We start from the raw sequence: 14,910 nt of genomic DNA on the forward strand, positions 1-14,910 counted from the left end.
TATGTGTTTCGATCTGTCATCGTCAATTGTGAATTTGGTTGTTTTAATTGACATCCTGAAGCTGAAAGAAAGCGGTGGCGTGGCAGGGAAGTAACAATGGCAATTAAATATGATCGTAATAGTGATCAAGGAAGGTATAATTCTCCCCATGTAAAAAGTTGCCGTCATATTCAAAAACAAAGATTGGAGGACCTCCTTTTGAAAGGGACTTGCTCATTCATTGCAAACCAGATCCCAATAATCCGAATGCCACTAAAATGAAACAAATCAGTATCTTGTTTCTTACATTAGATGCAATGATGTATCCTATTCTTTTACCACATGGTGGAAAAGGCTGGGGAATGGATATTACATTAAGACTCAGAGACGACAGTGTGAGTCTTAATGCAATAATGCTAGATTCAACGAGTGATGCTGAAAAGGAAAAATTTTCCATCGAATTTCTTAGAAGTATTATTCCTTCGGGAATGCCGTGTCATAGATTAGAATCAAAAGTAGGTGTAATCATCATGCCACAGAGAAATCTTAATGGTAAATGGAGGTCTTTGTAATGATACTAGATTTATTATCAAAAGATTGCAGCGCAACATAATCGAAGCTAAAGTATTAACAGGATTTGTGGAGGAGATGTTGCTCTGATTCCAAAAACTGATTTGTCCCCATCTGACACTGGCCTCAGTGATAGAATAAGTTTAATCAATTTATCAGTCATTGTTTTTATCAATGTAGTTTTTATATCATGTTTTTGTTCTTTTTATATCATGTCTTTGTTGTTATATCATGTTATTGTTTATTAATCAATTTATATATTATTTTAATATACATTTTACTAATTTTCTTTAATCTCTGACATTTCTATTATAGAGAAAGGGCAAATAGCGGTATTAAAATATTTCTTCTAATTAATTTCCTTTCAATGTGCATGAATTCATACACTGGACCACTAGTAATAAATATTCTCTCTTAGCTCCAAAACATTTCCTAATTATATGAAGATATGTAAGTTTTTCAAATACCTACCTTTAAGTAGTTTTTAAAAACTTTAGCATCAGGCTGCTGAAGAGCTTGACAAAACTCCTGGGGAGCCAGGAAAGGAGGAAAAAACAGAATCAATCTATTTGTATTACATTCATAATAATATAAATCCATAGCATTGTTTTAAAATTGTGATTGAAAACATAAAGCTTACCATCTTAAGCATTTTTATGTGTATAGTATAGCAGTGTTAACTATATGCCCAATGCAATTCCCTACACACCCCAGCCCCTGGCTACCACCATTCTATTTTCTGTTTTAAGACTATGACAATAGATACTTCAATATAATTAGAATTTTGTAGTACTTGTCCTTCTGAGACTGGCTTATTTCACTTAGCATAACGTCAAAGGTTTGTCCAAGTTGTAGCATATGACAGCATTTCTCTTTTTTAAGGCTGAATAATAATCTGTTATTCATTTACCTACGAATGGACATTTGCACTGCTTCAAATCTATAATATTTGTAACTTGTAAAAATTAACCTGAACAGTTCCTCACCAACCATGTTTATATAGTATTTTCAAATCTAATACCTGTCAAACAGCTGGTTTCACTTTTGAGTATAAGGTTCTCCTATCTAAATAATAAAAACTACACTGATATGGCCCTTCTTACCTAGTTAGTAACTGAGCAAAGCCAGACCAAATCGTTATCCTTCATAATCAAATTAGATAGAAATATAATTTTGTTTCAGTTAGCAATCTGGAGAATATTAGCTACTCAAAATCAAATGACATATTTCTATTTTTATGAGCATTAAGATCACGAGTAACTAGTAATTTATTGTTTTAATAAAATATTAGCTTTCAAATAATAACTGAAAAAGTTGATTAATATCTATAAAGTTAAAGTGTGTTATAGAGACCATAAATCCATTAAAAATGAGTTGGCTGATTATTCTTATGTGAGATCTATCTGATTTTTCACTCAATTTTTTCAATGCCTCTTATAAAATAGCATTATAAACCATTGTTGATGAAGAAACAATTCTTGAAATCTACACAAGAGATTCTAACTAGTTTTAACCAAAACTTTGACACCTTATCAGATCTATGTGCTATCGTACAAGCAGTCTGGATAACTATATGCCAAGAAAATAACAAAAAGCCATTAAAAATTATTCTGTAACAGTGCAAAAGTGAAATAGCTTTCCAACCCCTTACCTCAAAATATAGTTTCAGATTTACAAAGTAAGCACATATAAAATAAACTACCTGACATAAACCTTCTGAACAGATTCGTGGGCCATGGTTCCCTTTGGACTCCTTTGAGAACAATTTTTAACACATGGGATTACAAAGGAAACTAATAATGAATTATGGTTATAAAAATTTTTTTGACATGTGGTAGAATAAAACACTCAGTAATAAGATCTAGTGGCATATTTTAACTCCTAATTTCAAACTACTAATGAGTGTAAATAATATTTTGAGATCTTGAAACTAGTGATACAGAAAATATCTGTGATTACTTATTGGTAACAGAGTCACGGCAATGTGAATACTTCTGTGATCAGTCACATACACAATGACAGATCAAATTTCTATTAAAGGTTAGTGACAATATTTTTCCTATTCAATTTCAGAGCCACCTCCCTCTCCCAAGTTTGGACTCTTGCTGTCCTATACACAGTAGAACATCAACTTGAATGCAGTTTGGCTTTCTTGGATCAAAATTTAGTTTGAATTATAGTCATATTTATTTAATTAAATTAAGAGGAAAATCTGCTAGTGCAGCTCTTACTTGAATTATCTCTGGAGCTACTTGCAAGGAAGGTAGGTATTCTTGTTGAAGATACTGAACACATTCCGGGCCCTGAAAACGAAAAGATGGTTATAACTAAATTATTTTCTTCCTTGGCATCAGTAATGCTTTAAGAGAAATTGGGAGCAACATATGTATACTTTAAACACAATACTGTACTGTGATTAAGAACAGACTCTAAAACCAGAGTCTGCTTTGTTTTGAAGACTGGCTCTGACAAATTTCTGATAATTGGGCAAGTTACTTAACTTCTCTGAGCCTTAGTTCCCTATCTTAAAAAAAATGGAGTTGTTGGAGGGTTGGATGAGTTTAGAAATGTAAAGCTTTTAAAGAGCACTTTAGTATTTACTATAAAACACTAAGTGTTATGTAGTGCTAAAAATTAAACAAATATTCTTTTAAATTCAGGAGGTCATAATGTCTTCTATGCACTGAAAGGAGACAGCAAACAGAAGTGCTCCTGTTCAATCCACCACTGGGTGGACTCTAGGGCAGTACTGCAGTAATGACTATCTTTAGAAACTAAAATACAAGCAAGAAAGATCAAAATGATAGGCTAGGACGTAATATAAGTAAAAACATAACTTCCTTTTTCTGCTCACAAAATAAGGAAAAAGAATTGAGTAGCCAGATGAGGCAACCAAAACCCAGAAATATAGGATTATTTGCCCAGTTTGCTGATTAAAACTGTACTAAAATCAGGTTACCTGACTTGCTCTATACTGCTATCTTCTAGTACTTCTAGGTGCTAAAAACTGTTAACAGTAGTTTTCTGGAGCAATTTGGGGTTAAGTTTGGTGAAGGGAAGAGAGAAAATTTCCACAAACTAGCCCCTGGCACTGCTTCTTAGACACTATAAAGAAACTCAGGATACAATTTGAAAGCAGTTATCCTATAGCAATGTGTTTCTGCGAGCGAGGCCTCAAGCAAATGTAATAAATCCAAAAGTAAAAAAAAGCTAAAGTTCACTTTTAAATGTGAATCTGACTGACTTCAACCTGGTCCAACTGAAAGTAACAGTTATCAAAATTAAATCAATCCATCTTTCCTCAATACACTTCTCCCTGCATTGACACCTCATTTCTTGTTCAGAGTTACTGCTCCTAAACCAAAGGATTTATCTATGTTTCTTCTTCCTTGACTCCTGGGCCCCCTAACCCAATGGACCTAGGTCACAATTTAGTCTTTAAAGGAAAGCCATTCCTAATTGAGAGGAGGTAACGTTTTACTAAAAGTTTCTCACCTCTTTCTGTAGTCTATTCTCCCTAAAAACATCATCTCATACAACCCCACCGTTATCACTTAAAAACAGAGCATATTTATTTTGCCTTTTAAATCAGAAAAAGTAAACTTCTACCTTAAGAGCAAGTCAGTCAGTGAATAAATGAAAAAAAATAGCCAAAACCGGTTTGGCTCAATGGATAGAGCGTCGGCTTGGAGACTGAAGGGTTACGGGTTCAATTCCGGTCAAGGGCATGTACCTTGGTTGCAGGCATATCCCCGGTAGGGGGTGTGCAGGAGGCAGCTGATCGATGACTCTCTCTCATCGATGTTTCTGTTTTTTTTTCTTTTTTAATATATTTTATTGATTTTTTTACAGAGAGGAAGGGAGAGGGATAGAGAGCTAGAAACGTCGATGAGAGAGAAACATCGACCAGCTGCCTCTTGCACAACCCCCACTGGGGATGTGCCCGCAACCAAGATACATGCCCTTGACCGGAATCGAACCTGGGACCTTTCAGTCCGCAGACCGACGCTCTACCACTGAGCCAAACCGGTTTCGGCTCATCGATGTTTCTAACTCTCTATCTCTCTCCCTTCCTCTCTGTAAAAAATCAATAAAATATATTTAAAAACAGAAAGAAAAAAAAAAAAAAGAAAAAAAAAGAAAAAAATAAAACAAAGCAAAACATCTTCAAATATAATATTCCATATGATTCAATTCTGTGTGTCTAAACGAGAGCATATAAGGACAAGATAAATACTTCTGAACTGAAAATATCACTTACTGTTTTTTGTCATCCTGATTCTCTAGCATCCAATGATGTTCAACCCATCTGCTCTTTTGTGACTCTCTTCCTTTAGCTTTTACAACTTTGGTTCTACTTCTAGTTTCCCCTAACTCTAGCTTTAGCCAAGGTTCTTTCTGTCCTGGTCTTAGAAGGCTCACTTCTAAGAGACTTTCTCCAAAATCGGTATTTAGTCCTAACTGGTTCAGACCATATTCTAAACTGTCCTCTGAACATTATTTTCTGATTTAGCTATCCTAAATTATAACCCAACCTTTCACACATAGAGCACACCTAGTCCCATTTCAACTTTTATTTATTACTTCTGCCATCATACTTTAAACATGTTAACACTATTTTCTACCAAATCTACTATGTGATGTCTTATGTCTCCATACACTGCTTAACTTTGCCCAGAATGCCAGCTCCTCCTATCAGTCCAATGAATCTATATTTAAGGTCTGTCAGAAAAAAATGTAAAAACTGCCTCTTTCTAATGGCTTTCTTAAGATTGCTCTCATAGGCCAAGTTGTTCCTTCTTCTTTAATTCCATAATATTATACTTAATTAATATATATATGTATAAAATTTTTAAAGAGCTTACTTAACCCATCCCATTAAGCTATTATGCATGGGTCTCTCCCGATTCTAAGATCTACAAATAAGGGAGAATTTAAAAAAATATTTTATTACTAGAGGCCCCATGCACAAAATTCGTGCACTGGGGTGGGGGTGGGGTTCCTTCTCACAGTCCGGGAGCCCTCAGGGGATGTCCTACTGACGGCTTAGGCCCACTCCCTGCAGGAGGCCTCCCTCTTCAGGACACAATCTGGCTGATCGGGGAAGGTGCCACCCCCATCACCCTGCTGCCACTGCTGGCCGCTGCAGCCCCCAAGGTGTTTTCATCATCAGACTCCAGTCCCTTCACCATGAAAAATGACAACTTTCTTTAGACATTTTCAAGATGTCTCTTTCATAGGATATGACATTTCTTTCTTTTCTTTTTAATCCTCACCTGAGAATATTTTCCCATTGATTTTTAGAGAGTGTGGAAGAGAGAGGGAAAGACAGAGAAACATCAATGCGAGAGGGACACTGCAATTGGTTGCCTCCTGCATGAGCCCTGACCTGGGTCCCAGCCAGAGAGGAGCCTGCAACCCAGGTACATGCCCTTGACCAGAATTGAACCCGGACCCTGTGGTCAGCAAGCTGCGGCTCTACCCAATAAGCCAAACCAGCTAGGGTAAGATATAACATTCCTTAGCCCCACCAACAGTGGACCTTCGTTTTTTTCCTCCAGGAGTGAGATGGGAAAACCCTAGATCACCTTCTTAGATTCTTATTATGCAAGTTACCAAGAACACTGTGAGTGGCGTACCCGGAGCTTAGCCAATGAGCAGTCAGAAAAGGTGTTTCCTCTGCAGCTGATGTGCAGAGACAGGACTCCTGGCGAGGGCCTGCCCTCAGCCATGAGTGGGCCCTCTCCCTCTCCCTCTGGTCCATGCTCTCAAAAAGCAGTGAAAAAATATCCTATGGTGAGTATTAAAAAAAAAGACAAAACACAGAATAATAGGCCTCCTCCTTGGAGATGCTGAATATGGAGGCTGAAAAAGAGAATTCGTGGCTCTGTGAAGATCCCTACATGAATTTTATTAACCGTATTTGGAAAATTAGCCTAACCCACACCAATGATTCAAGTTTGCGCTTTTCTGTGTTCCAGGGAAGAATCAAATGATCTTTTGTTTTATTGTGTCAAAACAAAATTTTGCATGTATTAAATACATAATTCTTATTCAAATACATAATAGCAGATGCAAAAGTTCTGTTTAACTCAGTGAAGGGACTGGCAGGATGATAATGCCATTCCAATAAGATTGCCAAAGATGAAAGCCTGAAGTAAAAGTGCTAAGTTAGATACAATCTGGCTAATGTCCTAAAGGACAATAAAACCATTTTTTTGAATTGGTGTGACTTCCTTCTAAACAGAAATTAGTTAGTTACATCTTTAAAAGCCTAAAAATTCTTTTCATCTTCTCACTTTGCTGATCATTATATGTAACTTACCAGGGCTGTAAAATGTCAAAATATATGTAACTTATTTAATTGTAAATAGTGTGTCAGAGTATGTGTTTCACAGAAAAGGAAATGATCATTCTGTGGGCCTCTCATGCTCCAATTATACTGAAAGGACTTGCTGTCAACATTTTACTCCGGGCCTGCAAATGGCCTCGGAGGCTGTGGGTGGGTCTGCCCTTGCCTCTCAGGGCCGGTGATTGGCCACGGAGGCTGCAAGCAAGCCGCCATCTCCTCTCTGGGGCCGGCTCTCCAGTCCCCCAGAGGCCCTCCATGGCCGGGACGTCACTGCAGCAATGAAACAAATATTTGCCAGGCTACTCATGCTGCCTGCTCTCAGCAGCAGCTCCTTCCCCCCTCCCAGACTGGGGGCTCCAGCGAGGCTGAGGGGACTGGGCAGAGTGACAGTTAATTTGTATATTATCCTTTTATTAGATAGGATTTTATTTACCTTATTTTATTGAGAAAGGTAAAGGGAGAAACATTGATTTGAGAGCATAACATCTGTTAGCTGCCTTCTGCACAGCCCACATGGGGCGAATCAGCCTGCAACCCCAGCGTGTGCCTTGACCAGAACTGAATTATGATCTCCTGGTTTATGGATCAACACTCAATCACTGGCCGGGAGAAAGCTCTTTCTTATATAAAAGTTCATTAATTTCAGTTCTGCCTGAACTGAGAGGTGGGGTGTGCAGGAGGCAGCTGATCAATGATTCTCTCTTATCATTGATGTTTCTCTCTTTCCCTCTCCCGTCCCCTCTGAAAATCAATAAAATCATTAGAGAGAAGGAAAAAAAAAGATACAGCTTTCAAAAAAAAAAAAAAAAGTCAAACACAATTAAAACCATAACAATATATACATGTAAAGATGAAAATGAACAAGTATGGGGTTCAAAGCTTACCCGCTTGAGATGAATTGTTTTCAGTGTCACTGCACACTCAGATAAAGCCTGTATAAACAAGTTTAAGAATTTAATATAGTTAATTCTTGGTTATTGGTTATAGTTAATTCTTGGTTATCAAACTTCTCTTTTTACTTCCCTGACCACAAATCATTACCCTTTAAAGAAAGAAGGCAAGAAAGGATGGAATAAGTAGGTTGAATAGAAAATATAAAAACACAAAAATGCTGTCTCAATGTAGTGAATTATAATTATGAAATCTAGCTTTTACTTGGCTGTGGGGAAGTGAGTAAAAGGCAACTGCTTAACACTAAGCATACTGAAAATGAGATTTGGGAAAACCATCATTCAAGGAAGAGAAAGTTACTCTTAATAGTGAGAAAAAAAAAACATTAAGCACCAGTTTTAGAATGAAAGCAGTAGTATGAAAAGAATAAAACTTTAAAGACTATTGGTAGTATGTGCCCTTTCATGGTCCTAGAAAGTCTTGGTTATTAAAATTGTAGGAGCTGGATTTTATATAGTCAATTTTAGTATTGGGATTTAGTAAGAATCCACAAAAGTTTCAGAGGTATCGTCAATCTCTTAAAAGTGAATCCTAATTTGAAATTACTAAATTAGAAGAAGAAAAAAAAGCAATGAAACCAAATAAAATCAACCTGGTATTGAAGAAGCAATTTTGAGTTAAAACACATAAGATCTACACAAGGTAAACAAAAATTCCTGGATGCTTACCAATACTGTTTGTGCATCTGCCAGGTCAAAGGTTTGTTTTAAAGGTGCTAGGAAACATGCAGGGACAATGTGCTTATAAACAAAGTCAGCAAATCCCACTGGTCCATCTTTACCACCTGTCAAGACAATTCAAATTTTCTTCTTGTATAAAAAGAAAGCCAATTATAATTTATCATTGGGGGAAATTGTCTATTTTGAGGGCTAGGGTTCCATTTCATTTCTGAGAGTCTTAGGAAACAGGCTAGGGAATAAAGCTTAAGAAAATCATCTTACCCCAGAGTTCTACCAACTTGGAAAGGATGATAAAGCATGTTTTCTGTGCAATTGGATCTGGATATTCGACTGCTCCTTGAATCACAGTAACTAGAATTCTTTCTACATTCTCTACACCTGAAAAGGAAAAGAAAACCTTGACTTTAAGAACTGGAACGGCAACCTGAAGCTCTCATTGCATATATAGTAACCAGACAAAAGCATTTACAGAGTTGGTAAGTTCCCTCAATTTTTATTAACTGTACTCCTTAATTTTAAGCATAAAATGTTGAAAAATCACTATTCCCTTGTCTTCTTACCCACTGGATTTCCTATATTGCAAAATTATCTACACTGATCTATACAGTCTCATTTACTTTTAATTTGAAAATGGCAAATTGATCAGTAAGACTCAATTGTCAAGTCAATTCTGGCAGTAACAACCATGCTGTTGTTACCAAAGAACCAATTAAAGAATACTGCTTTAGGAAAAAGGGAACTGAATACCAATTAGTTTTAAGGCCCTCAACTTGAAAGTAATTCCCTCCTTGAAACAATGAGCAGTCATCGTAGGGGTCCATATACCACAGCACTCCAAAAGTTTACTGTCTACTTTAATTAGCTCTTGCTCACATAGATGCATAACTGTGACAAAGACGTCAGCAGACAATTTAGGCATCACACACATCCCCACCTTGATTTGCTATGACTTCGCTCATTCCACTGCCTGTGACTGTTTGCAGGAAAGCAAAGTAACTCCTCCGCAACATTTGCTTCTCTAAAGCAGCAGACTGGTCATTTTCTTCTGCTGGTCGAAGCAACACTTCAAAAATTGCATGAAGTAGAGGCATGAACATTTGTTGTAAAAATGGAGATACCTGTATCTGAACATAAGAAATATTACTACTACTTTAGAAACTAGTAAGAAAATTATTATGAAGCTTAATAATCCTGTATTGCATATTTGAAAAGTTTGCTAAGAGTAAATCTTAAAAGAAAAAATATACAATGTTTTTTATTTACCTCTTTAGACAGGTAGTACACAATACTGTTTTTATTTTTCTAAAACAGGAGAGTAATTGTTTTCTTCTGCTACACAAAACAGATTATGTATCTATGTTTTTATTAAAACATCTATTAAACATGTCCTATGTGTCAGGGAGTATTATTAGGGGTGACAAAAATACGCAATCCATGCCCACAAGTAACTCTTATTTACAAAAACAAACCAAGGGGGCAAATGTCAAAATGCAGGGTTTCCCCTCAAAATATACAACTGATAGCTCAATTTTGAAAATAAAATATATTTGAATAAGCACTGCCTTTATAATTATTCAGTGTATGTATATACTTTTGGGGAACAATGTAATATTAATATATGTAGTACCTTAAATTTGGCTGTAATCTGGTTGATAAGAGGAATGAACTCCTGAAGGTCTTTTGCTTCACAATCTTTCAGCATGTGTTCTGAGGCAGATGGGATGAACGGAAGAACTTCTTCCTCTAGGCAAATTATCATGCGATGAAGGAAAGTGCGAACTCCACTTCTGAGAATATCCTTTTGTAAGGGACAACTCAGAGCTGGCAAGAATGTCTGTAAACAGTCCAGATAAACTTCGGAACAGCCACATTGTTTCACAGTCTGCTTGTTACTGAAAGCTTTGCTGGTCCGACTAGATAAGTAAAATAAGGCAACTATTTTTAACTCTATTCTTTAAAAGTGTATGAAATAAAAAAATAATGCATGACAAATTATAAATTATAAAACTGGTAGACAATTCTAAATGAATGAGATGTAGTTACTATAAACCCTCTAATCTGAATCCATCTAAATGGTTTATTAAAATCCTACTGATAAAATATGCAGAAAAGAGGGGGAAAATATACTTACTATGACCCGACTGTCCTACTACATAATCTGTAAACTACCCATTTAAATTTGGAAAACAATCTTTAGAATCAAGTTATTTCTATAACTCTCTAATATTAACTTTTGCATTGAAATATTTCATAGAGCAACTTCTTTCTATAGCTTATAATAAGCAATCACTAAAACTTACTATATGCTGTTATTGTTTGCCAATAAAAGTTATGGGTAGAGAGAAAGAAACAGAAGCTTGGGTGGTCTTCAGAACAGAATGCAACAGGTAAAAAGAAGTCTCAGGACCTTCTCTTTAAGATACCAAAACTGAACACCAAGATTTCCCAATTAGTAATCTACACTAATAAAAAAGAAACATGCAAATTGACTGTCACTTCGTGACACCCAGGAGTGAGAAATGCAAATTAATCCCACCCCCCAGCTGCTCCAGGCCTCTGGGCAGCACGCATGTTGGCGCAGAGCAGCCGGGTGGGATGCCTGTTATTAGGGGAAGGGCAGGAGGCAGAGGGAGCTACAGGAGTGGATGTCCGGCTGGAGTGAAGACTGAAGGCTCCGGCCAGAGTGAAGGCCTGGGTCCCAGGTGCTGGAGGAATACCTGTGCCAGCAGCTAGGGGAAGGAAGGCCTATTGCACGAATCTTTGTGCAATGAGCCTCTAGTTGATATATAAACACTTTAGCTAATCCCCTTAATCAATGTACATCAAAGAAGTCAAAATTAAGGACTCAGTTGTCAAGACAGAAATGCAGAATGTTATGTAATCTATTCATTTCTTCAGCTAAGTCTTCTAAATTCACTAGATTTAGAAAAGAAAGCTTAGATAATTCTCTAGACCAATGTTTCCCAAAGTGTGGTATGTGTACCCCCTAGGGGTACAGGAAGAGTTTGGTGGGCGTACACGTTGCACTGGGGTTTGATGGGGATATGCACTGCACCATGCTTAGCTGCACCTAATTCTATGTTCTCATGAGTACGAGGGGTACTCAGCGTTACGAAAATTATAGAAGGGGTACACATATGTCAAAAGTTTGGGAAACACTGATGGGATCTTGGATATGTGCCCAATTCTAAAAGATGCAGACAAATAAATGGTCCTTTCTTTGTAGAGACACTGACTTAATAGTTTTAACTCACCTGGCAAATCCAACAGCATGGTTGAGACAGTCTGCTAGAGATGCCTGCCTTTCTTCATCTTGTGCCAGCATCAATTTTTCTAACAAAATTTTAAACTTTTCCATTAGTGGAGTCAACAGATTCCTCATTAACGCTTGCTTCCGTTCTGCGGGGTATTCACTATTAACAATCAGCACTCCAGCTGTCTCATAAATAAATAGTTGATCATCGCTGCTCAACAAAGACTGGTAACCATTCTCCTAAAATAAAATTTAGTCTCACTGAAGTTTTTCTGTATTTAGGTCCACTCGTTTAAGCAAAGTAAGTGCAAAAGTGAGAGGAGACGTAATCTATGACATCAACTCATTATTAAAAAGTAGGTTGAGTGCTTATAAAAACAAATTTTCTCCCAAGACGATTTAACAGAAAGAAAACTGAAGTAGAGGTAAAGAGATTGTGGATCTAATTCTTCCCTTTTCAAGACTTTGCAAATAGTCATGAGATAATTAGTAACCTTCTACTTTGTTTTCTCTTGTAAAACTCTTATTTGTAAGATTGTTAGGTGGCTAAAAATCAGATGTTCAAAGGTACTTAGAACGTTAGTACAAAGGCCACACAAGTTAATAAAGAGTGTTTAAGAGTTGAATAACAACCAAAACCACACAATAAATACATATGCACATTCACAACAGATGTTACTTTAAAACGTTTGAAAATAAGGCTGCAAATAAAAATCAGATCTCATTCAGGCATAAGAAGGCATCCCACATATGGGTTACTTTTATTGAGTTTTGTTAATTTTATGCAGTAGGGGAGGCCAAGAGGAGTGTGGGGAAATATAAGAGGCCCTTTTAGGTCCAATACTCAAGCTCCCTATTAAGAAATATATAAAACCTTGTGTAAAATCAGATAAATTATGTCATAGTTTTATTATAAAAAAATTTCTCATTTCTTGAAAAAAAAAATTTCCAATTTAAACATAACTAAAGCACTTTTTAAGTACCACTAAAACTAATCAATGCCAGAGGAGTTGAGAATACAAAGATAAGTGCTACAGAAATATAAGTTACCCAAAAACTGGGTCACTGTGAACTGCCAAGGAAAACTGGCAATAACCGGGTGAAGTACTTTAATATATCAGCTTTTCTAGTATGTAGGCAAAGATAATTTAACCACATAATCCACTACTAACCTTTTATGCAGTGAAATTACATAAGCTGTGTACCCTAAGTGCTGGTATTTACTTAAAAAAAAAAAAAAAAGTATTATTTTTGTTCAACACTTTTTAAATGGCAGCTCTAGTAATATTTTTTCAAAGTGGAAAAAAATTGAGTCAATGTCAGTATTTTTTTTAAACAAAAACATGTACTAGTATCCATCAAGATGTGCTTACGAAGTACCCCAAATTAAATCTTTCTAGTGAAATGGACACCAAAATATTAAGAATATCCAGCATCAAAATTTTTTTTATTCTAAGCCTGAAAAATTAAACACAGAAAAGCTCCAATCTAATAGTAGATGTCACTGAGAAGGCCCAATATGATCATAGTACTAAATAATTTGTAAACTGAATTTTTCCTTCTCCATAATACACTTCATCAACATTTAACAGCATAGAGAAAGCAGATTATTTCTCTCATTGTCAAATCTGTCCATTAATTCTTGCTTCTTTTCTACTTCTATTACTGTTTTATTTACTACCAGAGCCCCAATGCATGAAATATGTGCAAGAGCAGGCCTTCGCAGCCACGGGCGGCTGCCTGGATCCCTCCCTCACAGCCATAGCGGATTCCTCAATCCCGCGGCTGCAGCCCCAGCTTTGTCCGGAAGGACATCCAGAAGGATGTCTGGTCTAATTAGCACATTAGGCTTTTATTATTATAGCTATCTCAACCATGTTAGTAAACAGAACTAACCCTTGCATATACCACCCTCATCTAAAAAAAGCCCATGAAAGTATTAGTGCTAAAGATATATGTAAAATCTGTAATTTGTAAGAATAGATACTTACAGGTGGAGAAAGCTCTAATAAATCTTGTATTCTATTCAGAATATCCTCAATAAAAGGATTCATTTGTTTACTGAATAAAAGCAAAAAGGAAAATCACAATAACATAAGTGCTTGAAAAGTTTCTAAAAATACTAAATCCCTAAATCCATTAATGCAGAAAAAAAATTTTCAGTTCTAAGCTAGTATATGTGATTAAAACTAATGATGATTTTTAAAAATTACAACCTTATAATCCTAAGAATGAAACGTTTTCATGCCAAAAACTGGTACTAGTAAAGAATATAAAACAGGTTAGGTTAAATATGTATTCCCAATAAATATATTGTTTAGAATTTCAAAGAAGCCATATGGTACTGATACATAGCAATAAAACTGTTGGTTAATTAATTACGTAATGTTATTAGTGATCAATGTCACATATACAAATACGCAAACAACTCACTTTTTAATAAATAAAGTAAATTAATGAGAATGAAAAGAAATCCTAAGATCATGATCCAAAAAAAGGAATACTTAAAAAAAATGCCTTAGGCCGGGACCGGTTTGGCTCAATGGATAGAGCGTCGGCTTGGGGACTGAAGGGTCCCGGGTTCGATTCCGGTCAAGGGCATGTACCTTGGTTGCGGGCACATCCCCAGTGGGGGGTGTGCAAGAGGCAGCTGATCGATGACTCTCTCTCATCAATGTTTCTAACTCTATCGCTCCCTTCCTCTCTGTACAAAATCAATAAAATATATTTAAAAAAAAAAATGCCTTAGAGCAGAAAGAACCAAATCTATCACAGGCTCTTAGAAGAAAATTTATATGTTCTATTTAATAACCCTAAATATAAGAATAAAACACAACAGCTGAAATTTCGTACTTACTTGAGAGATTTGACAAATCTAGAAAACAGGTAAGCAGTTCTGCTCCGTACTTTTGCACTGGAATGCCGCAGCCCTCTGTGATCTAAGAAAGCCATCTAAAGAAACAGACACTTTTACTCTTGCTGCACTTATTTAAAACTCCTGCTGCTATTGTTGTGAAACACTTTTATCCACATCAAACATTTTTTTCTTAGCTTCTAGAAGGCAGGAACCAGATACTATATATAACAAGAAAACTACTTAACACACCAATGGATCCCAGAGGACT

The 14,910-nt window shown here is 36.2% G+C and overlaps 1 protein-coding gene across 2 annotated transcripts in view; it reads right to left on the reverse strand.

The window, feature by feature from the left end:
- XPOT (exportin for tRNA) overlaps window positions 1–14,910 on the reverse strand; it is a 42,518-nt gene that overhangs the window by 4,165 nt on the left and 23,443 nt on the right. The window contains exons 15-24 of one of the 2 annotated variants that reach the window (XM_084877586.1): window positions 14,643–14,737; window positions 13,777–13,846; window positions 11,787–12,022; window positions 10,160–10,445; window positions 9,467–9,656; window positions 8,794–8,910; window positions 8,521–8,636; window positions 7,786–7,833; window positions 2,781–2,852; window positions 1,021–1,077 (exon numbers count right to left, since the gene is read on the reverse strand). In XM_084877586.1, coding sequence (XP_084733712.1) covers window positions 1,021–1,077; window positions 2,781–2,852; window positions 7,786–7,833; window positions 8,521–8,636; window positions 8,794–8,910; window positions 9,467–9,656; window positions 10,160–10,445; window positions 11,787–12,022; window positions 13,777–13,846; window positions 14,643–14,737 — 1,287 coding nt within the window. Of the gene's footprint in view, window positions 1–1,020; window positions 1,078–2,780; window positions 2,853–7,785; window positions 7,834–8,520; window positions 8,637–8,793; window positions 8,911–9,466; window positions 9,657–10,159; window positions 10,446–11,786; window positions 12,026–13,776; window positions 13,847–14,642; window positions 14,738–14,910 lie in introns of both variants that reach the window. The other variant, XM_084877585.1, reaches the window with a different exon arrangement.

Source organism: Pipistrellus hanaki (genome assembly GCF_964339955.1).
Source record: "Pipistrellus hanaki genome assembly, chromosome: 3".
NCBI lineage: Eukaryota > Metazoa > Chordata > Mammalia > Chiroptera > Vespertilionidae > Pipistrellus > Pipistrellus hanaki.